This window comes from Gobio gobio (genome assembly GCF_949357685.1).
Source record: "Gobio gobio genome assembly, chromosome: 14".
Taxonomy (NCBI): Eukaryota; Metazoa; Chordata; class Actinopteri; order Cypriniformes; family Gobionidae; genus Gobio; species Gobio gobio.
In genome coordinates, this window is record NC_137107.1 from 31,616,527 (window position 1) to 31,643,640 (window position 27,114).

At 38.3% G+C, this 27,114-nt stretch overlaps 1 protein-coding gene across 1 annotated transcript in view; it reads left to right on the forward strand.

Moving 5' to 3' along the window:
• Nucleotides 1-237: 237 nt before the first annotated feature.
• LOC307137564 (transmembrane protein 132C) overlaps nt 238-27,114 on the forward strand; it is a 212,819-nt gene continuing 185,942 nt past the window's right edge. The window contains exon 1 of the mRNA XM_079835305.1: nt 238-576. Coding sequence (XP_079691431.1) covers nt 528-576 — 49 coding nt within the window. The 5' untranslated portion in view covers nt 238-527. The remainder of the gene's footprint in view (nt 577-27,114) is intronic.

Sequence of the window (27,114 nt, forward strand, 5' to 3'; positions counted from 1 at the left end):
AAAAGTCACTTTATTTGTTTAAGCAAGGACACCTTGCGCCTGCTGGAAATAGTTTTTTTTTTTTTGTACTTCATATGAAGCGAGTCTCTCAAGCGATGTTCAACTTTCCTTTGAGATGCTTCACACATCTGTGTGTAGCCTACTGAGGCTTATTTAGACGGATCACACATCCGATCACAGGACTGCTTTTGACAACAGACACTTGTGGCACTACAAATTTAGTACTTTTCAAGGGATGGCATTTCTATATTTTTAACCTTTAAGGTGCTTCTCAGACACTCCAGAAGACATTTAAACCCCACGAAACCGACCATGGCTGTCAAGATGACAACATTTAGTAACTGCACCGCAGGAGAGACTCGTGTCGAGATGCTTGGAGGGGGAAACATCTAACCGATACTCTGTTTCTTGCTTATAACGAGATGAAGGCTGTGTGTATCGTCCTGTAGACCTTAAGGAAGATTGTCGGTGGGAAAACACTGACCCGTCCCCTTCTCCTTCCCCGACCAACTTCAGAGGAACTGAAGATGCTGCGTCTCAGCCTAGCTGGGCTTGTATTGTTCATGCTTTGCAGAGGTGAGTCTGTCAGAGCGCATCAGCAGTAACAGGTGAAGACCTGCATGCTGGATCCGTGTCTTTTACTTTCCAAGCTAATTCCTGTCATCACCATATCATATGTATATGGGAATAAATGCACCAGCTCAGATATTCATCACATGTAGCCTAGTAGCGTAAACGGTGCTACGTATGGTGTGTGAATCAATATGATTACAGATTGCCAGAGGTGCTCTTGACATGTTATTGATGACCGGTTGTAAAGCATTGAAGGTGCGGGTTCCAAATGAGCATGGTTAAATGTGCTGAATATACAATTACCATATGGATTTTAAACTAGAAGAGGTATGAACAACTAACGATACTGTTCAGAAATTAAGAATATGCTGCATAGAAGCGCTTTGATACCTATCCATTTGTTGAACATTACAGTTTGTCATTAAGTATTCCTCAGGGATTTGAGCGTTGGAAAAATCTTGAATCACCCTCACTTCGTCCCAAAAGTATATATTTTTTTAACGATACAATGTAAATCAGCTTTCCTCAGAATAACTTCAAAAGAAAGAAACTCATGGTTTGGAATGACTCAGGGGTGAGTAGCCTAAATGACCATTTTAAGTTTTGTGTGAATTATCCCTTTAAATGTGTTCTGTCATTGTAACTAGTTTGTTCTAACTAATGATTCTTCCTGAAACTGTTACATATGTTAACCTGTTCATATAATCCTTGAGTGTAATAGTTAGATTTGTCATACTCGCCAGTCGCCAGAACTACTTACTAATGAAGTTAGTTGTAAATGAACAGAAATGAATGCATTTGATATTCCAGAATAGTCATGATAGTGAGGTAAGCATCTGTTTACATACAGCATCATAGCTTCTCGTGAACCTTTATTTAGAACTCCATTACTCTTCTAGAAGAGATGATTCAGGTCAAAAGGGCAGGGAAATGTCACATATAATCACACATAAAAATAGTTTATTGCGTTCAGTGAGAGGAAACATTAATTTCTTTAGACATCATCGTTGCTTTTCTCAAAATTAAAAGGGTGAATCATTTTTTCTCAGAGAATGAATCACTTGAATTCTCTTGAGTGTGTATTTCCTGTGTCGTGTACGCTCTGCATTGGGTTTGATTAGTCTGGCACACCAAACTGGCTTAAGATAAACGCGGCGCTGACTATGCTAACGTCATTTAAATGCTCTTTAGGTTAGACGTTCAGGTCACAAAATAAAACAGAGAAGTATATAAAACAACAAGACATTAATGCTGAAAGAACAAGAGCGTTCACATCATTAATTTAGCAAACAGCACTTTGAGCTATCATGAGAAACTTTATGAGGATCATAACATGGAGATGGAGGCCATAAACATGGAATCCTGAGAAAGTTGAAGTACATTACAGTGATTGGTCCACTTTAGATCAATGCATTGCCATTAGATCCATTGCTGGGATTAAGCAATGGTATAGACAGAGGGGAAAAAAGCAAAACAATTTACATTAACATTATCTGGCTATAGGAACCTCACAGAGGCACCTGTTGTGGTGCCAGTGGAAGACAATGAGACGATGAAACAATAGTGAGTCCCCTGTGATCCCATGCTGAAGTGCCAGCATCATTACCACACACTCACACAAACAACAAGACTATTAAGAGTGATTACAAGAGCTGTCTTTCTCGGTCTCACTGATCTTTGGCTATGGAGAGAGCGAGAGAGGGGCTTTAATCACCTTCCTCATAATTCAGGGTGGCTGCCAGCAACCGTATGGCGCTTCCTGCTCGACATCAATAAAAATAAACGCAGGGACTGTTTTGTTGAACACGGTCCAAATAAATAAGTGTCAATCTGACAACCTGGCTCGGGGATGGCAATTTAGACCTCAAAAATGATTAGATGGAGTATTATAATCATTGCAGTGAATGTCTATGTTGATATATTGTTTTAGAAAAATCTTGACAGTCTTGACAACCTCTCATTTTGTTCCTTCGTATGTGGTTGTGTTGCATGTAAAATAAGACGTTGGTTCTATTCCAAAACCTGGTGAACTTTTTAAGGTATCATGAATTCGGAATAGCATACTCATTCTATAATAAGGCAGGACTCAACGCCCCGGTCAGGCCAGTGGCCCCACCAAAAAATTGTAATTAATTAATTAATTAAAATAGGTATTATTCTCGTTGTGTTTGACCTATGCTACCTTAATGAACCAAATTTCAGCTACAATTTAAGTGAAATTTCACAATTCTTGATTCCAAATTTCATACCACAGCAAAAACTACTAGCCTAACTAATATCATTTTCAGATATTATTAAAGACAACAGTCAGTAACATTTTTAAGTTGATTTGTCTATCAGTAGACATTTCTCTTCGTCCACCATTTAGGATGGATTTTTTTTTTCACTAAGCTTGTCATCATGCAACGAACAGATATGAGGCGTCATATGTGCATACAAGTGTACATCCTTTGTGTAGAAAGCAATCCCATAATGCATTGCGAGCTCATTTTGCCAAAAATGAAGCAAAAGAAAAGTCCAACCAATACGAATTGAAAAAATGTCAACTATAAATATAAAGACGCGGTCACTTTTAATGTAGCAGGGTTGCCAACTCTCACGCATTTGGCGTGATTCTCACGCTTTCAGGCTCTGTCTCACGCTCTCACGCTGCCCAACTTAAAGGGTTAGTTCACCCAAAAATGAAAATTCTGTCATTAATTACTTACCCTCATGTCGTTCGACACCCGTCAGACCTCCGTTCATCTTCGGAACAGAAATTAAGATATTTTAGTTGAAATCTGATGGCTCTGAAAGTCCTCCATTGGCTCAATGGCACGGTTCACTCTCAAGACCCTTAAAAGGTACTAAAGACGTCGTTACAAAGTCCATCTCACTACAGTGGTTCTAAAATTACTTTATGAATCGGCGACAATAGTTTTTGTGCGCAAAAAAACCCTAAATAACGACTTACATAGTGATGACGATTTCAAAACAAAGCATCATGAAGCTTCGAAGCGTTATGAATCACTGAGCCGAATGATGATTCGGATCGCGTGTCAAACCGCCAAACTGCTGAAATTTGGCGATTAAAAACCGCTGAATCGACTCAGTGATTCATAACGCTTCGAAGCTTCATGATGCTTTGTTTTGAAATCGTCATCACTATGTAAGTCGTTATTTAGGTTTTTTTTGCGCACAAAAACTATTGTCGCCGATTCATAAAGTTATTTTAGAACCACTGTAGTCCACTACACTATTGACAATAGACCTTTCATTAATGTGCCCGCACCTTTATTCGTTCTATTCATTCAAAAATATATAATTTAATCTATATATACTATTCTGCCCAATATTTGTGTGTGCTTTGTGTTTTTATGCTTATTAGAGTATTGGGACGTTAATCAACACTATTGAAATCAGTTCTGAATCAAGTCTGTACGTTTCACATGAGGAACGCTATTGGTATGGTACTTATAAGTATCCATTTTTCTTAGGATGCTGCATTAGAAGGCAACCATCTAGGTAGTGGGAAGCAAGGCAGTTCACTCTGCCCCAATGGGGGTTGCAAAAGAGAACTATGCACTGTAATGTTTGACAGTGAACCATTTTCCTTTCACGTTGCCGGTTGGTTTTTCCTGTGGCACTAAACAAGACATTTCTATTCTAATCTCTGGAGATACAACAACAACAGACTTCAGAACACAATTTACAGTTTGCATCATATTACATCAGAGCTTAGCCGTGGTCCAAACTTCCAAATTGTTCAGTCTGTCTAAGGAGAACATTTGTGGCAACCTTGAAAAAATACCCGCTTTCCCCCCCCCAAACTCTCATGCGAATGAACAAACGATGGCTTGCATCTGGCGGCGTATAGAAAGCAGCAGAAAAATGCATACATTATCATGAGAGCCAGAGCAGACTCCTGCCAGCTTGCTGTTACCGGTGGGAGTATCGCACGCGCCTCCCCAGAATAGGGCTGAGAGTGCTGGGCTCATGCAAGTGAGCACACATCGCTACTACAAGAGAATATCAGAGCCAGACAGACGGGTGCAACTCAGTGGGTGGTCTGGACACATTAGCTAACAGAGCATTAGTCAAACAACTCACCCGCTATCTCGCTCTTCCTCCAAACTCAGCAAGAAGGAGTAAGGGATCAGATCACACCTCTTTCTCCCCCTGACAGCTTCGTTCTCTTTCTCTTCTCGCATGATTCTCGCTTCTTTTTCCAAGTCTCTTGCATGAGGGTCTTGGCGATCGTCATGCTGTTGATGGGATGACAAACATCTCAGCAGCCTTAAAGGGGACATAATTACATAAGCTCCTAGCATAGGCATTTGGAAGGGATTGAATTGTTCCCCCAAATTATGCATTCTAAAAAAGACAGGGTTCCTGTTAGAGAAGTTACGAGCTATGCAAGCGACAATAAACTTTTAATGATTGCTCATCAATGCGCAAAAGATAGATAGATAGATAGATAGATAGATAGATAGATAGATAGATAGATAGATAGATAGATAGATAGATAGATAGATAGATAGATAGATAGATAGATAGATAGATAGATAGATAGATAGATCTAAGAAGAGCAAAGTGAGAAGTCAACATATCCAGTAATGGGTCATAGTTTGAAATGTTTTGGTAGATGCAAAAGCATGTAGTTTTCTTTTGGGAACTAAGCAAAGATGTTTTTAAAAGGCAGTTCTCATCCTCAGTAAGAGGCTTATCAAAAATCTCCCCAATCAGACGATACATTTCAAAAAGAAGAAACCGCTTTTAATGTTCTGCAGCAATTATATGTCTGGCCCCAGATGTCAAAAATATTGAATATGACTAGTGCAAAGATAATAGTAAAACCAATGTTCAAAGAAAAATCTGAAAAATTCAAACCATCTAAGTTTTCTCCGGGTTCTAAGCCATTTGCCAATTTTCAGCAACGCTGCCTCTGGGAAATGAATTGTGCCGAAGGCTTCTCCATTTTCAGCTGTAGAATTGAGATTTTTCTCTCTACAATCACGCAGATATATTTTAGAAGTCATTCACCCCCAAAATGGATAATGCTCTGCAAACTGAATTCAGGAACAAAATGTTTAGACCCTTTTAGAGACATCAGTTGCTGTCAACGGTGATCATTTTGCAGTCCATTTCATATGGTAATAGCAACAGGAGTTTACAAAGCAGATTGGACACTTCCAGCTGAATTCTCATGCAATTTGTACATCCATTCAAATTTTATAAAAATACTCAAGGTCAGAGCAATTTGTTTCAATTTTTTTAATTCCAGCCCACCTTTAATTTAAGATCATCTGTCATCTCAGTACTCTTTTCAACATCTGTGAAATATAATAACAAATAATTATATATTACATTGAATCCTGCTTAAAATGAATCATATTAAATAATTAAAGGTAGGTTGGCAATTTTTTTCATTAACACTTTTTGTTTTCTGGTTTAAACCCTCTTCACATCCATGTGAAGCAATCAATAATAGAAGTGGTCTTAATTTAAAAAAATGTACATCGTCTGTGGAAGTCTCAGGACCAAAACAATTTTAGTCCAGTCAGCCCTCATCAGTGCGCTCCGTAAGGTTACGCAGAGTTGTAGACAGACGGCTACAGAGCGCTGTAAACAAACAGCAGTCATCTTTTACAGTTCCTCCTGAACCAAAACAGTGATTATGCTAGGTTCACATCATGTCGTAATGGTAATTGCAAGATGGCAACCCGTGACGTTCTACCCACGGAGGCGTTCATGTGCTCAGACTCGGATTTATGCATTTCTATGTCAACAAAATGATTCTGCAGCTGTTGGGTGGAAAAAGTGAAAGCTATGCAAGTTGTTCACATTCATTATTATTGTAATGTTATGTGCTTTGAGGCCCTGTCCACACGAAGACGGTTATTTTCAAAACCGCAGCTTTTTCTACGCGGTTTGGCTGTTCGTCCACACGCAAGCGCAGTATCCGGTTACTGAAACCGCACTTTTTTGAAAACTCCTGCTAGGGTGAACATTTTTAGAAACTCCGGTTACAACGTTGTTGTGTAGATGTGAAACCGGATTGGCTTGTTAAGTCAAAGTGTGCGCCGTTCTTTCCCTTGTTTGTCGTCAGATTGTGCGCCGTTAACGCTTTTGTTTACATGAGTGGAGTCTATGCAATGGCGGACGTAGCTTTTAATAACTCTGCTAACAGCGCTTATCACATGTATACAGATACATGCGCAGTTATCTCATTGTATTGCAGAACAGAGGCGCCAGAATGCAATAATACAACATAGTAAGGCAAGTGTGTGAGGCTTCAGTCCACTTGGGCCCTGCCCCTGTGTACAGTTACCTGTCACTGAGTCCAAAGTAAACTTGTAGAAGGGTTTCACTGAGCCAGTGCATCGGTGCCGTGGATGGGACCATGTGGAAATCAGGCAGCCAATCATAGCGTGGTTTTACGTTTTCATGTGGACAGAGATTTTTTTAAACCGTGCATGTGTGGACGTGATTGTTTTTCAAAACGGAGGAAAAACTCTGGTTATAAAAATACCCGTGTACGTGTGGACTAGGCCAGAGATATGAGGTAATTTAACGCCTTCTCTTATGACGCTTTGCTGAATCTGCTCTGTCTGTGCGTGACCAGCGTGTTCATGTGTTTTGGAGGAGGCGTGGCTTTGGAGGTAGGGTGGGATCTAATGCTTTTAAAGCTAGCTTGCTATTGCTAGCCCCTCTGAAATTGCCTACTCTACCAAGCAGGGGTACAATTTTCCAAAAACATTGTTAGCCAACTATGGTCACAAGTTTTGTTGAATTGTGTTGGTAACGAGTGAACTTGCAACCACAGGAAGGGGGAGGGAGGGGGGTAATGTTGCTATCAGACTCCAATGTTGAATGGAAAAATAACCTTATACAATTCATACACTGTTGAGTACCTAGTGCATAAGTACATAGTGTATAGTGCCTCATTTGGGACACAACTAACGACTGTATTCAACAAACTCTGCATTTAAAAAAAAAAAATAATAATTTTTTTTATAGAGCTCAAGCTCTGAATTTATGATTTGACATGGATAAGCACAGTCCAGCAATTATCTTTACACCATTATCCTCTCTCTTCCACTGTTTCCATAGTAAAGTTAACACTTGTGCCAGCAGGGGGGCTGCACTCGTTGGGAAAACTTGCTGACCTCTGCTTCATTTACATTATTCTTTGCCAAAGCATGGTCTGCACTCCTCGATAAGATCATAGTAGCTTCCCTTCCTCTCGTCTACCATCCTACTCTGACCCTCCTTTTTGCCCTTCATCTCTCTCTCAGATTTAATTAACGGCACTAAGCAGAGTTCACTTGGGTTCAGGCAGCCTAAATCTAAATGGAAGCGAATTGCTTCTTTTCTTCTGTGCTTCCTCCACCGGCTACTCCTATATTACAGTCCACAGATAAAGTAACACCCTCCATGCTCATCTCACCAACTAGGCAATTACCTTTCCCAGCTGCTCCCCTCTGGTTCCTCCTGGTTAGTGTACCATGGTTCCTTTTTCAAAGTCAATCCGTACTCTGAAATAGCCACCAGATCTGAGTGTTACTCCAATACGACCAGGAATTTGTTTCAGTGTTGGGGAATCTATTTTAGCTTTTAGCTGTTATATTTTAGCTGCTCTGTTAAACTACAGTCATGTTACAAAAAAAAAAAAAGTAGCAAAATTGATTTAAGGGGCAAAATCATTGAAAATGTACAGCTATCAGATTATATAATATGTAAGACGACAGTATTTTGTCGTCTTAAAAATTTAATTTGGCTTTTTGAATTAAACAAAATTATTAGTTGAAACGTTTCACTATTTATACACTGTCAGAAAAAAAACATGCAAAATTTCACCTTTAGGGGTACAACAGCTTGTCACTGGGGCAGTACCCTAAAAAGGACATATTTGTACCCCTTTTTACCCCTAAAAGGTTCATAGTAGTACCTTAAGGTACGTATTGCTACTCTAAAGGACTAATATGCACCTTTTAGGGGTAAAAAAATGTACAAAGATGCCCTTTTAAGGGTACTGCCCCAGTGACAGGCCGAGACATTTTTTCTGAGAGTGTATGTATGTGTGCGCGTGTGTGTGTGTGTGTGTGTGTGTGTGTGTGTGTGTGCATATATAATTAAATGGGTATTTTAACGGAGCACCATCTCTGTATTCAAACCACCTCATTAAACCCTATACACTATCACTGGAGATCCTTCAGAACCATCACTAAGCATCGGGCTGGTGCTGCCACTGGTCTGCTTTAAAGTGTACAGATAAATCAGATTTTAAAAGGCCCACATGGGGAACCGGAGACCAGGCCAAAGCCTGCAGATTAAAATTGAGCTGTAAAATCACTTTGTTTCGCTGTGGGCTGCCATGGGTTTTGGCTCCATGCAGTACATTTGCTGTAGGTAATTGGGCTCTCTCCGCCACTGTATGTAATCTCCATAAACACAGTGCTTTTGCCCCTCAGGAGGAAGGCGGGTCTTTTTGTTGTTGCTGGAGGAGAGAAGGTGCTGTGTCTCTATGCAGGCTAACTGATGTGGAGGACAGCCTGCTTTGCTTGATTGCCTCTTGTCTTTGATTGTGTGGTATGAAGTGGCTTTTTGGCTTAATTGCTATACAGTTAGCTTGTTTTTTTCCTGCGTTGGAGTCAAATGCTTTAGACCTGAAAGGTAAAGAGAAACTACTACAACATTCTTGCACAACTCAGGCTCCTGCGCAGTTCCTTACACTCATTTGCTATGACTCGTACCTTATTGAGTAACACAATTGAAAGAATGATGAGATACATTTTAAGGGTCTCAAAAGACCTCTGCTAGTTAAAAAGAAAAGTAAAACTTGTTTCAGCTTTGATAAGTAGAGCATTTAGCAGAGAAGAAAAGGCTGAACTAAATGTAAGCTTCTATCCATTTTACTACCTTTGCAAGTGAGGAAAACAGTATAATTTCCATTTGAAATAAACAAAACTATGTTGTAACGGATTTAATTAGACTGCACATGTCTAAGAATCATTACCCTCCCTTCTACTTCTATTGTTGTAGATTTCTTATCAACTTTCACATGCTAATCTGATTAAGCTGCCTCAAGTTAAATTTGTCAAATTAAATTAGCATCTAGTGCAGATTGACCATCCATGTTAAGAGCCTCTTAATATACAAGATGAATGGGATGGCGACATCTAATAAGTTTATAAATTATGGTTTTGGCATGTTAATCAAAACAAGGAGTTGTGGTTATCCTTTAATGCTTGGTATTCTCCATTGGCATTTGTTTCTGTAATTTCAAGGTGGAAAAGTAGATTAGATATTTGACTACCAGCTAGAATTTTATGACAGGATATAAAGCTAACCTCAGGTGCTGTTTAGTAATCTTTTCCCTTATTAAAAATGTTTTACGCACAACAAAATTAATAATATTTCTGACAAATATGTTTAAAATGATAACCATTCACATGAGATCGAGACTCCTGGCAAATCATTGGTCTAGAAGCAGTTTCTTCTTGTTCCGTTTCTTCATGGGCTTCATGATGCAATCCTGACCAGCTGGCATGACCTTTTGCAATCATACTAATACATTTATGTTGTTTATTACAATCTATATAAAACATGTTCAATTAAACAATATACCAACAAAAAATCTACATATTAAAGACACACCAGATTAACCTTATAGAAGGAGCTGTTGAGTTTCCAGCACAATATGAGCACAGCAATGTTCACTGCATTTAAGAAATGTTTATTTCTGATCAATCATAAATCAAGGATGAATTTTCCATCTGAATATTAGTCTTGGAAAGAAAATAGCTAACAATTTCACGTAAAAATTTGTGTGGAAACTTTTTCTCAGAATTGCGAGATATAAACTCGCAATTGCAGGTTATAAAGTTTGATTTGCGTGATATAAACTCGCAATTGCAAGAAATAAAGTCTGAAATGCTAGAAATAAAGTCAGAATTGCATGATATAAACTCGCAATAGTGAGTTATAAAGTCAGATTTGTGGGATATAAAACTCACCATTCCAACTATTTTTCTCAGAATTGCGACTTTATAACTCACAATTGCGACTTTGGGCTAGATCAATTCTGAGAAAAAAGTCAGAATTGTGAGATAAAAAGATGCAATTACCTTTTTTATTCTGTGGCGGAAACAAGCTTCCATACATTTCAGAATGCTCTTAAGAAATATATGTTTTTTGACGTTTCCCTAACGTTATTTTGATGTTGCTCTAACGTTCCCAGAAAGTTTCCCAAACTTCTTTACTCCAATAACATTACCCTGCTGTATGGCAGTAATCTAGCCTGGATGCCCACAAAATTTGAGTTCGGGAAATTCAGTCTGGACTTGATCCGTTGTGGAGCAACAATGCCTGAACAGGAGCTGTTCGGACCAATGAAATTGTCAGGGCGGGCTTTATACAATGATGGACAGATGATAAACAGTAACGTAATCATCCACGTCACTAAAGAGCGCTTGGGTTGAATTCGTTTTAATCCTAAATGGAGAACTTGTTCGTATATGCATTCACCTTCACTATTTCTCTCAAAAATGATGATCGTGTTGGTAAGTACTCCGTGTATCCTTAAATTCTTATACAACACCGGCAAAGATCATTTGCACTCATCTGCCTCTTCTACTTCTTCCAGCGTGCGTGTAGTTGAGTTCTGTTGACAACTATGCGTTGCTCCGTTTCTCTGATTGGTTGTAGGTCTATCCAATTGAGGTCTTTCCTGGTTCGGTTGAAACACGCCTCATAATCACATCCCAAAGGAGCAATATCAGACTCATATTCTGACTAGAATTGAGTATGACGACGTCAGGCCAGCAGTAATCATCCAGCACACCTGCAACCCAGTATAGTGTATAAGCGGTATGGAAGATGGCTATAATCAGTATTATACAAACCATAGGCCTATCTTGTTTTTATTTATTGTTTAATTAATAGAAATAATCCAAGCACATCAACCATCATATGGAAGCCTAAATAAGATTAAATTTGTCCATTAGAATGTAAGATTTACTATCTTTCACGGGGTACCCAGATTTTACATTTTTTTAGCATCAAGTAACAATGACTTCAACACAATCTATGGTTTTAACATATGAAATTTATTAACATACATTAAAAAAAGTACTTAGAATATCAGTACATTTATTTCTTAAATTCTTACCACTGAATTGTACAGTTTAGCAGGACGTGCTTCTTTTGGTACAACAAAAACTTATTTTGGCAACAACTTCTCGTTTAACATCATGTTTTCTTCAATAAGGGTGTCAAATCTATCTGAAATCATATTTACTCTCGTATAATTATAAGTAATTATTCAATAAAGAGTAAAGTGGTAGAGTGGTTGCCAGTAAAACGAAATTAGATCTAATCTTTAAATCTTGCTAAGTTAAGTAAATGAAGATAGAAACAAACCCACAAATTTATGATTTTTGAGCTTTTCACTATGCTTAACCCTGGCTTAATATTTTAGTTATTAAGTTGGATTTATCTGATCCTTATAACGCATTTTGATTGATCTCATTTAAAAATACAGTAAATGCTGTGCTGCTCTGTATACTGTAGGTCATTACACTCTATTGGTCAACAACTGCAACGATTTAATTGGAAGGTTATTAAATAATAACCATGCAAGAGCTTCCGGGTCCAAACGCTCTATCTCATGCCACAAGAAAAACAACAAACGGTGCTAATATACACACACAATGTGGTGTAATACTACAAAAAAATTATAATCATAACCTTTATCTCCATACCAAAATTCCAGATGGTCAGACAGTGATTCATCTTTTATAAATCGTTAAAATATTAATGTCTGTGACGCTGTGAGCACAGAGACTGTTGTGTAGACTGTAAGTATTTAAAATGTTTAACTTTTTTAAATGTTTGATGTTTAATATGAATAAAAAGCGCTCATAAACGGCCGTCGATGGCATTCTCAAGTGAAACGAGTTGAGGCTTGGACCCAGAAACGGCGTTCCTTACATCACGACTTAACAAGCGAATAAACATGCCATTGAAGATTATAAAATAGTGTGCAGTGCCTGTTTGTGGAAGAACACAGTTGCTGCATAAGCTTCCTTCAGATTCCAATATTAGGAATGCGGTTGAACTTTATGTTTAATGAAGTTCCAGCTCACGTAGGTAAGACATTGCGCGTTTATTCGCTTCATTTCACCACAGATTCTTTTGTAAACAAGAGACTGGATTTGCAGACAGAATGAGATTAATAAAAAAAATTTTGTGCCTTCTATATTGGATCCAACAGGAATGGTGCAACACACTTATGTGAGTAAATTTTTTTTTTAATATGTAATAGTATTGCATTGTTACAGATCATTTGATATCTACTGATTATGTGTACGTGTCTAACTAAACATAATTAACAATAACTTACCATGTTGTCAAAGGCTGGAGGATCCTTTGTGTTTGAGGTGTTGTTGGTTCATGATCCTGCGATTCGGGATCAGACTCTGGGTCGAACATGCATGGGCCAGGGCCGTAGACTCTAAAAAAAGATCCTGCCAGTGTTAAAATATGGCGCTGACATCTTGGGTCTCGAGTCTGCACTGTAGCAACTTGGAGCCACACACAAACAAATATACATCTGATGGTCTAAAATCGCTTCAATGTTCAAACTGGCAGGCCTTAAAACATACAAATTGTTCTTGAATAGTGCATGTGGCGAGCAGCGAGGCTGAGGGACCAGGCCTGGTTGGTCCCAGTAGCTCATAAGCCCTGCACCTCCGTGGATTTTAATGGACGCGATATAAACTAAACAATCAAATTACACTTCATATAATATTTCCCCAAAGTTAGTTTCTGTCATTTCAGTCAGTTTTTATCACGATGATTTCATTTCAAGTGTTCGTTTTTTTAAATAAGTTTAGTTTTAGTTAGTTATTTGATGCTATAAAAATGGGGGTGTGATGTCATGATTGACAGCTTAGATTGACAGCTTCTCTGAGTGAAGTTGACACTGAGGCACCAACAGACTTTTTTCGGTATTTTCGGGAGGAGATTGGAACTTTAGCTTTAATTTCTACATTTCCATAACTGTTTATTTCACACCAACATAATGAATTGTTCTGCATCTGTGAGAGTGTCGGCGGGCTTTTGATATCGCGTCTCTACTTCCTGTCCTGTTCTCTACTGCACAGATTCCGGTCCCGAGATCACTACTGCGCAGACTCGGCCCCAAATCTGCGCAAGATGTCAGCGCCATGTTCAGACCTTCGGAGGCTTCAATTACTTAAGCGGAAGCCAATGAAGTTGCGCCATCCAAATTTTTTTGCGGTCTATGGTATCAGCGCATATAAGAACGGCGATTAACTTGCCCGTATAAACTGTGTAAAACATGCAATTACCATAGTAATTCTGAAAATTCTGAAAAAGATAACTGCTCCTGCATGGCTGCATCTTTCCGTGTGCCGCCAAACTGCACTTGATATGTGACTGACGGGGCGGAGTCACGTGACTAAAAGCGAAATATCTGACATGGGAAAATTACGTCGGTTAGAAGTTCTAAATTTTCGATTACTTTAGTAAAGTTTCTATTACTTTTCGATTAATCATCCAGCCCTAATGAATATACAAAAATAAACAAAACTTAGCTATGGGTAATGGTTGAAATCATGGTACCGTCTCTTGGGTGGCGTCGCTTTGCAGACAAGAGTACAATATACTAACCTGATAACATTTCCCTCAAAATATTTTCTCACAGCGTAAAACAATGTTATTTAACGCAATGCTTTTTAACAGAGAAAAAAAGCACTGGATTATGTGGATATTTATCTACAACCATTCGGAAAAACAACGTGCAAATGCGCCCTATCGCCAACGTTGAAAAAGGTCAAATTATTTCATCGCCAGCACGTGCACCTGTCCAACAACGTAACGTTCGGTAAATTTGACAACACTAGCATTATATGAAAACACTTAATGTACCATGGCATTACAATATGTTGTTTGGAGTACTATGTAAATTAATATGTGTTTAATAACCCCATATTTCGAAGTACTATAGTTAAATTTTTGAACTTTTGAATTACTAACTAACTAATTTATAGTAATGTCATAGCTATTTATTTTTGACAGTGGATTATACTTCTGAAATGTATAACATATATAATGTACACATTTATTCAGAAGATTTTGTAGTGTTTATGTGTTCCTTCCCAATGATTCCAGCTATGATTCCTATTCCATGCACTTTGTATATTTTCCCAGGATTCATGCTAATGTAGGTTTAAATTGCTTTCTATTTTCGCACTCATACATTTTTAGAATTTGCTTAATGGGCATGACTGGTATGAATTTAAAATGCTGCAGTGTTTCTTATAAAGAAAATATTGTGTTTCCCATAGGCCTACATTGATTTATTTGTGGCAACATTGACCGCTACAAATAGATCAGTGCTACCCATTCATTAATTAGACTGTGGCGACCCGTAAATATATTTAAATTTCTCATAATAACATAAAAGGTCTTTAATGTCGTGTTTGCTCCATTCTGTCAAACAAACTAAAATTGAAAGCATCTGTTCATGTACTGAGGGTACAACGTAGTGGGCATAGTTACGCATTATTTTCACATTTGCAAAGTTGACGATTACAGCTCTTCACTTAATGGGACACGTTTGTAAACTTGTTTCCCGGAAAAATAAAAGAATTTCCCGTCAAAATAAAAGCTCACAGGTTTATGTATAGACTATAGAAATGAGGACAAAACTAATTATGAAAGTTTAATTTATTTTGTCAGCGCATTGTTTTACAATATATGTTTATTACTCTCATAGAATAATATTATAACAGTATTATTATTATTAGTAGTATTATGTAGTGTAATGTAGACTGGGACACTATATCACTATATCATATACATGCCCCCAGATGCCCCTAGAGGTCCACACACCACAGTTTCACAAAATCAATATATCAAAAAATCAACAATCTCAATCAGGGCTGGATTATCCAATGGGCATTATGGGCCACTTAGGCCCAAGCGAGAGTGAGTCTATTTTGGAGTCTATTTACACTAATTCTTGTTGGCAAAGGAAAAAAGACGCGCACCACAAGTTGTTTGCAGTGGCGTAGGCCACAGGGAGTGTTGCGCCTGGAAGTAGCTTTTGACGCATTCAACCTGAGTTCCAATCTGCATTTTGCAGAACTCGCTCTTCTCCCTTTTCCTATCACATATCAGATCGGAAAGGAATTTATTTTCAATAAAAATTAAGAAAATATTTGAAAAGTGGAAATAAAGTGCCCTAACGATTGTTTAATAATAGTGTTTTTCGGTTAGGGTCAGGTAGGTGTAGGGAGGTCTTTATTGACCCAATTAGGCGGCATCCATTTAATACATTTAAGAAATATTGTAATTGACACTCTATGCTATTACTGCATCTTGTTAATGTACAACAATACTGAGGTCCAAATAGTATCTGCCACTGTTTATTAGTAAATAGTATCTAACAACTATTTGCACTTATTGCAAACAACTGGGGCCGTTTCAATAAGGAGGTTCAACCAACTCCGAGTTTAAAGTTGAACTCCCGAGTTGACTTACCCTCAGATGGGAAACTCTGAGTTTTGGGTTTCAGAACAGAAGAATTGAGTTGGTTCAATCAACTCTTGAGTAGACTGACTCTGAGTTAAGCACATGCACCCCAACTATGAAAAGCCACGATCAATGGAGCTCCGAAATTATGATTCACCATGGCAACAGCACCCGACAAAAAGACTTTCGCATACTAACGGGTCAATACGCAAGTTTAATTCTCAATTAGTTTAATTAAGTTTAATTTTCATGGTATCCTAAAGGCAAAAAAAGATTGTGGCAGCAGTTAAAACCGAAAAATAAAAACATAATTCAATCGGGTAAAGCTTTAAGCATAAAGATTCATGGGTGTAGGTTTAATGACTTTACAAACATTTAACATATTAAATATCATTTAGTGTCCAATGTGAAGGCTGACTACAAGACATCGTGCCCAGGGGCCTCTGAATTCTTAATCCGGGCCTGATCTCAATGGTTGATTGTTTGATACACTACAGATGAATTGACAGCTATGGATAGGAGCTAAACATTGAGTAAACCATGCAGCGTCCTCTAGATGATGAATGGTGATAGCTGGCATGCTGTTGACATTTAGAATCGGTGCTGACATTGAACGTGCATCTGTTTTGTTTTGTGAAGACATCTACACTGACTCTGTTAGCAGTGAAAAGGCCACCGAAGGCACTGAAATGGATGAGACAACCTGAGAGTGGAGGATGAGGAGGGAAGAAAAACTGAAAGGTAGTCCCAGAGGGAGCAGGGCCCATTGCAGTGGCCCCCACAGTGAGAGAAGGATTGGACGGATGCAGCTCAGCAAACTGTGACTCAAAGTGGGAGGAAATGCACCATGTGTGATTGCTGTCAGAATCAGGCAGTGAATTACAGATGCATGGAGCATAACTCTAAACACAACTCAATTTTACAGAGTCCAATAGTGTGGGACTGATGTTAATAAGGCCTTAGCAAATGATTGAGCATTATTATCATTGATTACAGTTTTCACACTCTTGGGTTGGTGAGTATCGAGGCCCGCCAGTAAGTTGTTAATGTGCCGAGCAGCGGCTGTCAACACAAGAGAAAGAACAGCTGTGAGACGCCATTAGAGGTTTCTGACATGGTGACGGAGAACATCTAGTTTCCTTATTGTTGCGCAGCTTGTGTGTGTTATTCGTGCCATCGATTTTTCCCACAGAGGATTTTGTGTCAAGCTTACAATTTTACTCTGCAAGAAAAATATAAAGTATTTTGTATACTGTGAACAACCCTGTCAGCATAGTATATGATTGTTAAGGGTTAGTTTAGTTAGTCATATTTTTGATTTACTACAACAAGGACGGTTGAAACAGATGGAATTTTATATCCAACATGTGAAAAATAAGCTTGTACTTATTTGTTGACCCTGAGATCGATTGGTACGAGGGCTTTTGCTAATATCTAAATGAAAAAAACAAGCAAGCGAACAAACCAAAAACAAACAGCAGAAACAATTAAACACAATTGTAGCCAAACAAAACACAGGCATTTTTTCATCTTGCTGTAATTATATTTCAATCATGCAAATGAGTCAGTTTTGGTAGTTAGGGGGTTGTTCGTGTGTGTAATTGAAAACGGGAATATTGTCTCGCATCAAAATCTCAGCAAATGCATTTTCTGGCTCCTAATCAGAGCAACCACCATGAGCAGCTTGGGCTCAATCGCAACTCAATCTTTGCTGAATTGAATCGTTTTATCTTAATTAACTGTGTAGAATCCATCCAGGTCTCAACCGTGCCAATTTCAGCCCCCTGCATACAGCAAATTGTACCCCCCCCACCTCTTTAATAAACATGTCTCAGCCTCTCTGGGATATCGACTCGAGGCAGTGATCGACTGATGGACAGCGGCACGGTCCAGTGTATAAGCTCTATCTAAAATACATTATCTTCTCCTGTCAGCTGAAGGGATGGAAACCACAGGGCTGTTTTCCTTTACTGCATCGTGTACCTTTCAGGGAGGGTGTACACTGAGATTCCTTTCAGGCAGAACACATCGCACTGCTTTTCACTCGAGATACGGGCCTATCCAACCTGCACAGGTGAACACCGGTTTGTTTTTCAAGAATATTTATTTTTCAAGTTCTTGGAATGAATAACCACTGCAGATGTAGACGTTACAGAAGTCAGAAAGATTTGAATAGATAGAATAACCCAGATATTTCTTTTCTCGTCCCTTATTATATGAGTCTTTGTGAAAATGACGAAATATATTTTGGACTTTTTAAACCTTGTTTTGTTTGCAACTTTCATGTTGTAACGGTTGGGTGAACCAGGAACAGGCTGAAGACTCAGAAGAGCAAAATACAAACTTAAACTTTTATAATGAAGCTCAGGAACAAACAGAAAGGCAGGGAAACATACTCTAACATAACAGTGACTAGACAAAGACTGAAGGTGAGGGTGCAACTTCTGCCCGATTTTCACACTGTTCACACTGCCCGATTTTAGCCCCGATTTTGACTCACCGACAGGTTTTGCGAAATCTTTGACAAATGCCCGAAATCATAGGCAAATCGGTGCTTGTGCAGGTGAGTGACAATCACACGGTGTGAATGATCAAATACGCGATCAGAGAGACTCGCCGATGAGTTGCCGATGCCCGTGACATATTTGGCATGCTAAATATCTCGACCTGTCGGCGATTCAAACTCCTGCTGTGAGAAAAACATGTTCTGACTGAAAAATACATTGGCGATGACCGACAGCCAATGAGAGAGTGAGATACAGGGCAGCGGGAGGTCTTCCTCTCGTACAGTCATGCAATGTGAAACCCCCTGTCGCCGATCCATCGTGCAGTGTGAACACAGCAGCAACTGAATGCTACCACAGTCATGCAGTGTGAATAGAGCAGTGATCCGAATAGTTTGAAAATCGTGCAGTCTGAACTCAGCATTAAAGGGATAGTTCACCCTGAAATGAAAATAAAGCCATATTTTACTCACCCTGCTGTTGTTCTAATGCCCTGTGTCCTTCCTATAATGGCAGTGGAAAGCAACCAGGCTAAAATATTACGAAAAATTAGGGCTGTGTTGAAAAAATCGATTCACCAATTCTGAATCGATTTTCATATTAATTTCTAAAGATCGATCCGTAACTCAGAGGATCGATTTAATAATAGGCCTACATTTTCCCCGTGAATTTTAATTTGCCAGTTTGTGAAAGCAGTTGTATCAACACTCTGGAAGGGGGATTGTTCTTTGCAACCATCAATACTCCATTGCAGTTGAATGTCTATAATAATAGTATCAATATGTTGCATAACTACAGTCCTGTAATTCAGGTAACAGCTGGAAAAAATGCTTTCTTAAAAAACACTTATCTAAATCTCGAAGATCGGATCGGATCAGATCAGATCGGATCGGATCGGATCGAATTGAATAATGATAATCGATTCAAGATCTTGAGAATCGGAATCGAATCGATTCTTGAAATTTGAATCGAAACCCAGCCCTACGAAAAATATACAAAAGTATCACGCAATGATACAGGGATATACAGGGAGTGCAGAATTATTAGGCACGTTGATTTTCTGATCATATTTTTTTTTCCAGGCACATTTGACCAATTCCAAACCACAGTAATCCTAATAACTACTATTGATTTAGTATTTAATCATGTATAAGTGATATATAATTGTTCATGAAGGCTGGAAATGAAAATTACCTTATATTCAGGTGTGCAGAATTATTAGGCATGTTTTCTTTTACAGATAAATTGAGCCAAAAAAGAGATTTAACTCAGACTGAAAAGTCAAAAAGTATTAAATGCCCATGAGAAGGATGCGATACTAATGCAATACTAGACATTGCAGTTAAGGCATGACCATTGGACAGTGAAATGCTCGTTGGGTCAGCAGGATCTGACAAAAACAGGTGGTGAAGAAAAGACACCTGTTAACTGCAAAAGAATTAAGAATTAAGGTGAAGAATTAAGGGTGAAACCATCAGGAACCCTTTAGTCTCCAGCGCCACCATTTTCCAGAGCTGAACCTTAACCTGGAGTCTCCAGAAGTGCAAGGTGTCAGGATCTCAGAGACTTCAGTTAGGTAAAGAATCCTAAAAAATGACCCCCACTAGATAAGAATCACAAGCTGAAGTGTTGTAAAATAAATGAAGAAGGTTTTTTTATAGGCTTTATGGACAGATAGGTTGAGAGTGACTCTTGAAGGACCAGCACCACATCCTCTAGTACCACTGTTTGAAGAATTCATCTTCCAGAATCTGGCAGTACGTTTTGGGAGTTCATTTTAGTCCATCCTGGAGTCCGTTTTGCAGAGATGGACTAAAAATGAACTCCCAAAACGTACTGCCAGATTCTGGAAGATGAATTCTTCAAACAGTGGTACTAGAGGATGTGGTGCTGGTCCTTCAAGAGTCACTCTCAACCTATCTGTCCATAAAGCCTATAAAAAAACCTTCTTCATTTATTTTACAACACTTCAGCTTGTGATTCTTATCTAGTGGGGGTCATTTTTTAGGATTCTTTACCTAACTGAAGTCTCTGAGATCCTGACACCTTGCACTTCTGGAGACTCCAGGTTAAGGTTCAGCTCTGGAAAATGGTGGCGCTGGAGACTAAAGGGTTCCTGATGGTTTCACCCTTAATTCTTCACCTTAATTCTTAATTCTTTTGCAGTTAACAGGTGTCTTTTCTTCACCACCTGTTTTTGTCAGATCCTGCTGACCCAACAAGCATTTCACTGTCCAATGGTCATGCCTTAACTGCAATGTCTAGTATTGCATTAGTATTGCATCCTTCTCATGGGCATTTAACCCATTTAATCCCACATTTTTCCCAGACACAAAAATATCCAAATCATGTGTCATTAGTATCCCTTTGAAACAATCAATCATCATTTTTTGAAATTTTCATGGAAAAGTGTGTGAAAAAGTGTGTTTTATGATCGGTCACAATTGTGACCGGTGGGATACTGTGTTGTATCAACCATTGTATTGATTTAATATACGGTAGGACTATTTGACCTGTGCAGTGTGTTTGTGTGTGTTTTTGTGTGTGTGTGTATGTTTTTTTTTTTTTTTTTGATTTTGTGTGTCTGTGTGTGTGTGGGTGGGTGTGTGTGTGGAGATCAGACATCAGAGGAGACGTGACCGTGTGTGTGTGTGAGTTTGTGTGTTTGTGTGTGTGTGTGTGTGTGTGCGTGTGTGTGTGTGTGTGTGTGTGTGTGTGTGTGAGTGTGTGTGAGTTTCTGTCTGTCTGTGTGAGTGTGTGTGTGTGTGTGTGTGTGTGTGGGGGGAGATCAGACATCAGAGGAGACGTGACCGTGTGTGTGTGTGTGTGTGTGTGTGTGTGTGTGTGTAAAATTAGGTAGAAAGTAAGGTAGAACAGTTAGCCTATATGTATTAGTATGTAGATACAATGGGTTATCCCACCGGTCACTATTGTTGCCGATGACATGTTTGTGAGTTCTATGACCACATTAAACAAATGCATATATCAATACTAGACGCCTTAAACAAGATGTGTACCAAAAATCTATGTCCTATCTTTATGTTAACATACTTTACCAGCCTTTTCTTTGGGAGCTTTCCTGCTGCCATCCTCTTCTCTTGGCACAAACAGGAAGTAAACAGCTCTGGTCATGTGACAATTTACAGTAAACATGCGACACTGCACATATTTCATTGAGACCCTTTATTATTTCAATATCTGCTGGAAATGCATTGATAGATCATTCAGTAACATTTTTATAGCCTTAGAAATGAAACATTTTTTTACGGTCACTATTGTGACCGGTGGGATTACTTTTTGACTTTTCAGTCTGAGTTAAATCTCTTTTTTGGCTCAATTTATCTGTAAAAGAAAACATGCCTAATAATTCTGCACACCTGAATATAAGGTGATTTTCATTTCCAGCCTTCATGAACAATTATATATCACTTACACATTATTAAATACTAAATCAATAGTAGTTATTAGGATTACTGTGGTTTGGAATTGGTCAAATGTGCCTGGAAAAAAAATATGATCAGAAAATCAACGTGCCTAATAATTCTGCACTCCCTGTATATATGGAATATGTGCCATAAATGGAAAGTGTTCAGGAGGCATACTATAAGGTTTTGCGAGAAAGAAACTGCATTATTTTACCAAAACACAAACAGAACTTTGACACATGTCCTTCTTTTTCATTCGCTCTCAGTACCATCTAAAATTGGAAACCTTTAGGCCTGGAAAATACTTGATTTTGTATGTTTCTGAATTTGAAATGTGCCAGACTACAATTCATAAGACAGTGCAAGGATATGTTGCATTCTCAGCATTGTCATTGTCAGTTCAACTACTGTTATGGCAGAGCAATAGTCTGAAGAGAATCTTGCTGAGCAAGTTAGCTAAAGTTTACAGAAACTTGAATAATAACTAGAAATGCACCGAAATACCAAAACCAATTCCAGCCCATATTTTCGGTTGCAGACATTTTGGTGCATCGCTAATAATAACAAATTCGATGTATTGGCAAATGTATCTGTTGAAGTAGATTGTTTGTTGGCCATGTGCTCATGTCTGTAATTGTGTACTAGTTTCTTACTTGTCTAACCAGTAGGACAAAAAGTTACAAAATCAGGCATGAGGAGCCAAATATGATGTAACAATAATTTAATTTCATTATATTTCCCTGCATCTAGTTTTACTCCCAAGTGCCTAGGATTATTTTCTTAATAATGAAGACCAATTATAATAATCGTGTTTCTATAATGTCTCTGGTTACATATGCATGCTTGCCTTATAATTACTATTTAATAACTGTTAGATTTGTACTGTTCGAATAGAACTGGTGGGAGCATTTGTATTCTACAGTTGCTTTATTTGTTCTGTGCATTAGTTAGTTCAATTATGTAACCATTTGTTTGTTGTTTATGCAGATAAGTGACCGTAAGATCAGCCAGTATCTGCCAGATTGCTGAAACAAAACAGCATTTGTGCATTGCATATACAGTATTTGTTTTTGTGAGGCGAGGGCTGGTAAATACTTTGGCTGGTAACTGAAAGGAGGCAGGTTAAAACCCTCTAAAGGTTCATTTTAATTATCGCCATTGTACCTGTTTTAAAAAAGAAAAGAGAGAAAAAAATACATTCCATATATGAAAACTAACGGGGTTTAGTTAGTTAGTTTATTTATTGATTGATTTTTATTTATTTGCATATTCATAGATCAAGCTGGTTTTATTAATCAAGTCGAGTCATCTTTATTTTTTAGCATTTTAGTATGGGGAACACATATTCACTATTAACTACGACTTTTGCCTCAATATTCTCCTTATCTACTGCTTAATATTAATAGTTAATAAGGTAGTTTTTGTAGCGTTTAAATTTAGTTATTGGGTAAGATTAAGGGATGTAGAATAAGGTAATGCAAGGTATTAATATGTGCTTTATAAGGACTAATAAACAGCCAATATCCTAGTAATATACATACTAATAAGCAACTAGTTAAATGGGTCATGAACTGGCTTTAAAAAAAATTATTATACTGTTGTCTGAGGTCAACTTATGACGTTCGTGTCAAGGAAAAGTTGATTTCTCAATTCATGACCCCTTTAATAGCAGGAACTGAACCCTAAAATAAAGTGTTACCTCTTTATTTATATAGCACTTTATGCAATACAGAATATTATTATTATTAATAGGTGGTCTTTTTATCTTAAATTGCGTTTAAGAGACTCAAAGTGTTAGTGATAGCGATGGCCTGTGTAAACCTCCCACACAAGCTTTAAGAGTTCCGTCTTTGAGCTGAAAAGCCTTCATCAGACATCTACTCCACAATCTCTTCTTGGCTGAACCTGCGAGTTTGGTAGCATCTGAGTTAGGTGTGCGTCTGTGAGCGTGTGACGATACTTTTGAGGATCTCTGACACAGGAATCATTTAGCCCAACCCCTCCTCACTGCTGCAGGCTAGAATCTCCAGTACAGCAGCATGCTCCTTTCATTTTTAATGTTCTCAGATCAGCCAACGAGCATATGAGGAAAAAGAACTTCAGAACATCTTATGAAGCAAAAGCTGCTGGCTCTAGAGGCTTGTGCATCTCTCGATTCTGGCAAAGTAACTTCGGTTATTGAAGCTCCGTTGGGCCGGCTGGATCCATTCCTGCACTTCAATCACCCCTAAATGAAAGACGATGTACGCAATTAGCCAAGCAGACGGTAGTTGCAAATGGTTGACTTTGGCTTCTGGCTCACTACTCTGGCATCCTGTAAATAATGACTGGAGGTGATTAGGGAAATGTGTCAGTGGCTGTGGATTTAGCTGGAGTGGTTCATGCAAGTGTGTATATGTGTGTTAAGGGTTGAGCTGTTCTGTTCTACACATCCATGTTCTACACATCCAGGTAGATAACATTATGATTTGATTTAGGCACAAACTGAAGCCTGGAAAACTTGGATGTGTAGATTCTTTGTACCCAGAGGAAGATTATGCTCAAAATGCTTAGTGAATTTCTCTATTGTGTTTCTTTTAAGTACTTGTTATCAAATGTTTATCCTAAAATTCCATGGCAAGATTCAACAATAACGATAACCGGCTGACCCAGGGCTAGAGTGCGAGAATTTCGGGCCAGATATTCACTTGCCATTTTGGGTGAGTGCTGCGTTGAATCTACATTTTGATGCAAATTCTGCTGATTTGTCATATAGATAATGTTATCTACCTGACTGACATAGGTTTTACAGATAGCATAAAATTGACTTGTGATAGTCAATTAAAAGCATCGTGAAAGCATGTTGAAAACTTCAAATCATTCATGTTTTGCAATGTATGCCCACTTTTTTTTTTTATTTTAAATGTACATTCTAGCTGTAATCTGGTTGCAATTTTTTTGTACAACCCCAAATCAGAAAAAGTTGGGACAGTATGGAAAACGCAAAAAAAAAAAAAAGAAGTGATTTCTAAATTTACTTTGACTTGTATTTCATTGCAGACAATATGAACACAAAATATTTCATGTTTTGTCTGGTCAACTTCATGTCATTTGTAAATATGTATCCTTTCCTGTCATTCAGACCTGTAAAGCATTTACCACTTTGTAATGTTGCCATTCCTTTTCACAACACTTAAAAGACGTTTAGGGACTGAAGACACCAAGTGATGAAGTGTTTCAGGTGTAATTTTGTCCCATTCTTCCTGCAAACAAGTCTTAAGGTGGGCAACAGTACGGGGTCTTCGTTGTCGCATTTTGCGCTTCAAAATGCGCCACACATTCTCTATTGGAGACAGGTCGGGACTGCAGGCAGGCCAGTCAAGTACCTGTACCCTCTTCCTCCGCAGCAAGGACTTTGTAATGTGTGCAGAATGTGGTTTTGCATTGTCTTGTTGAAATATGCATGGACGTCCCTGGAAAAGATGTCTTCTTGAAGGCAGCATATTATGCTCCAAAATCTCTATGTACTTTTCAGCATTAATGGTGCCTTCACAGAAGTGCAAGTTACCTTTGCCAAGGGCACTGACACAACCCCATACCATGACAGACCCTGGCTTTTGGACTTGTTGCTGGTAACAGTCTGGATGATCCTTTTCTTCTTTGGTCCGGAGCACACGGCGTCCATTCCTCCCAAAAAATACCTCAAATACTGATTCATCTGACCACAGTACACGTTTCCACTGTGTGATGGTCCATCCCAGATGCCTCCAAGCCCAGAGAAGTCGACGGCGCTTCTGGACACTGTTAACATAGGGCTTCCTTTTGGCACAGTACAGTTTTAACTGGCATTTGTGGATGTAACTACGTATTGTGGTACTTGACAAAGGTTTGCCAAAGTAGTCCTGAGCCCATGTGGTGATATCGCTTATAAATTAATGACGATTCTTGATGGAGTGCCGCCTGAGGGATCGGAGATCACGGTTGTTCAGCTTAGGCTTGCGCCCTTGTCCTTTATGCACTGAAATTCCTCCAGATTCCTTGAATCTTTTAATTATGTTATGCACTGTTGAATGTGAAATATCCAAATCTCTTCCTATCTTTCTTTGAGGAACATTGTTTTTAAACATTTCAATAATTTTCTCACGTATTTGTTGGCAAACTGGTGATCCTCGGCCCATCTTTGCTCCTAAAGGATTAGACCTTTCTTGGATGCTGCTTTTGTACCAAATCATAATTACAATCACCTGTTGACATCACCTGTTTCAAATCACATCATTATTTAACCATTTTACCTCATTACTAGCCCTAAATTGCTCCTGTCCCAACTTTTTTTGAAATGTGTTGCAGGTCTGAATGACAGGAAAGGATGCATATTTACAAATGACATGAAGTTGACCAGACAAAACATGAAATATTTTGTGTTCATATTGTCTGCAATGAAATACAAGTCAAAGTAAATTTAGAAATCACTTCTTTTTTTTTTTTTGCGTTTTCCATACTGTCCCAACTTTTTCTGATTTGGGGTTGTAAAAAGAAAAAAATAGTCATCAAAAATGTTTGCAAATACGCCTTAACATTTAGTGAGAATATAAATTTTTCTAGCAGTTCTGAAAATACATTATAAAGCAAGATTCTTTTGTGGTTGGGCCAGTGAAAATGTTGGTAGTGCAAAAAAATTTAAATTTGCTTTCATATTGAGATCTCTAAACTTTTGAGTTTAGAGTTTGGTATCTTTGCAAATCTGATCACAGTCTGATACATTGTGAGTATCTCTTTCAAAAGTTTAGAAGACATTTTTTTTCTCGGGAGAAACACCAGAAGTCTCTATTTAATCTCATTGCTAAAATCACATTTGTGATTTTTATTTATTTTTTCTTTCTTTTCTGATGGTACATATTTAGCACATAATACCGAGACTAGATGTAAGTATTTTCATAAGAAGCCACTAAAGGTAGTGCACTGGATATGAGCTGTTTCTGGTTGATGAGTGTTAGATGTGTGGCAGGCAGCAGTATCAGCAGTATATCAGCAGATCAGCATATATTTAAGAAGCAAGCATGTGACATGCAGCTTGAGGCTTGAGCAAGGCA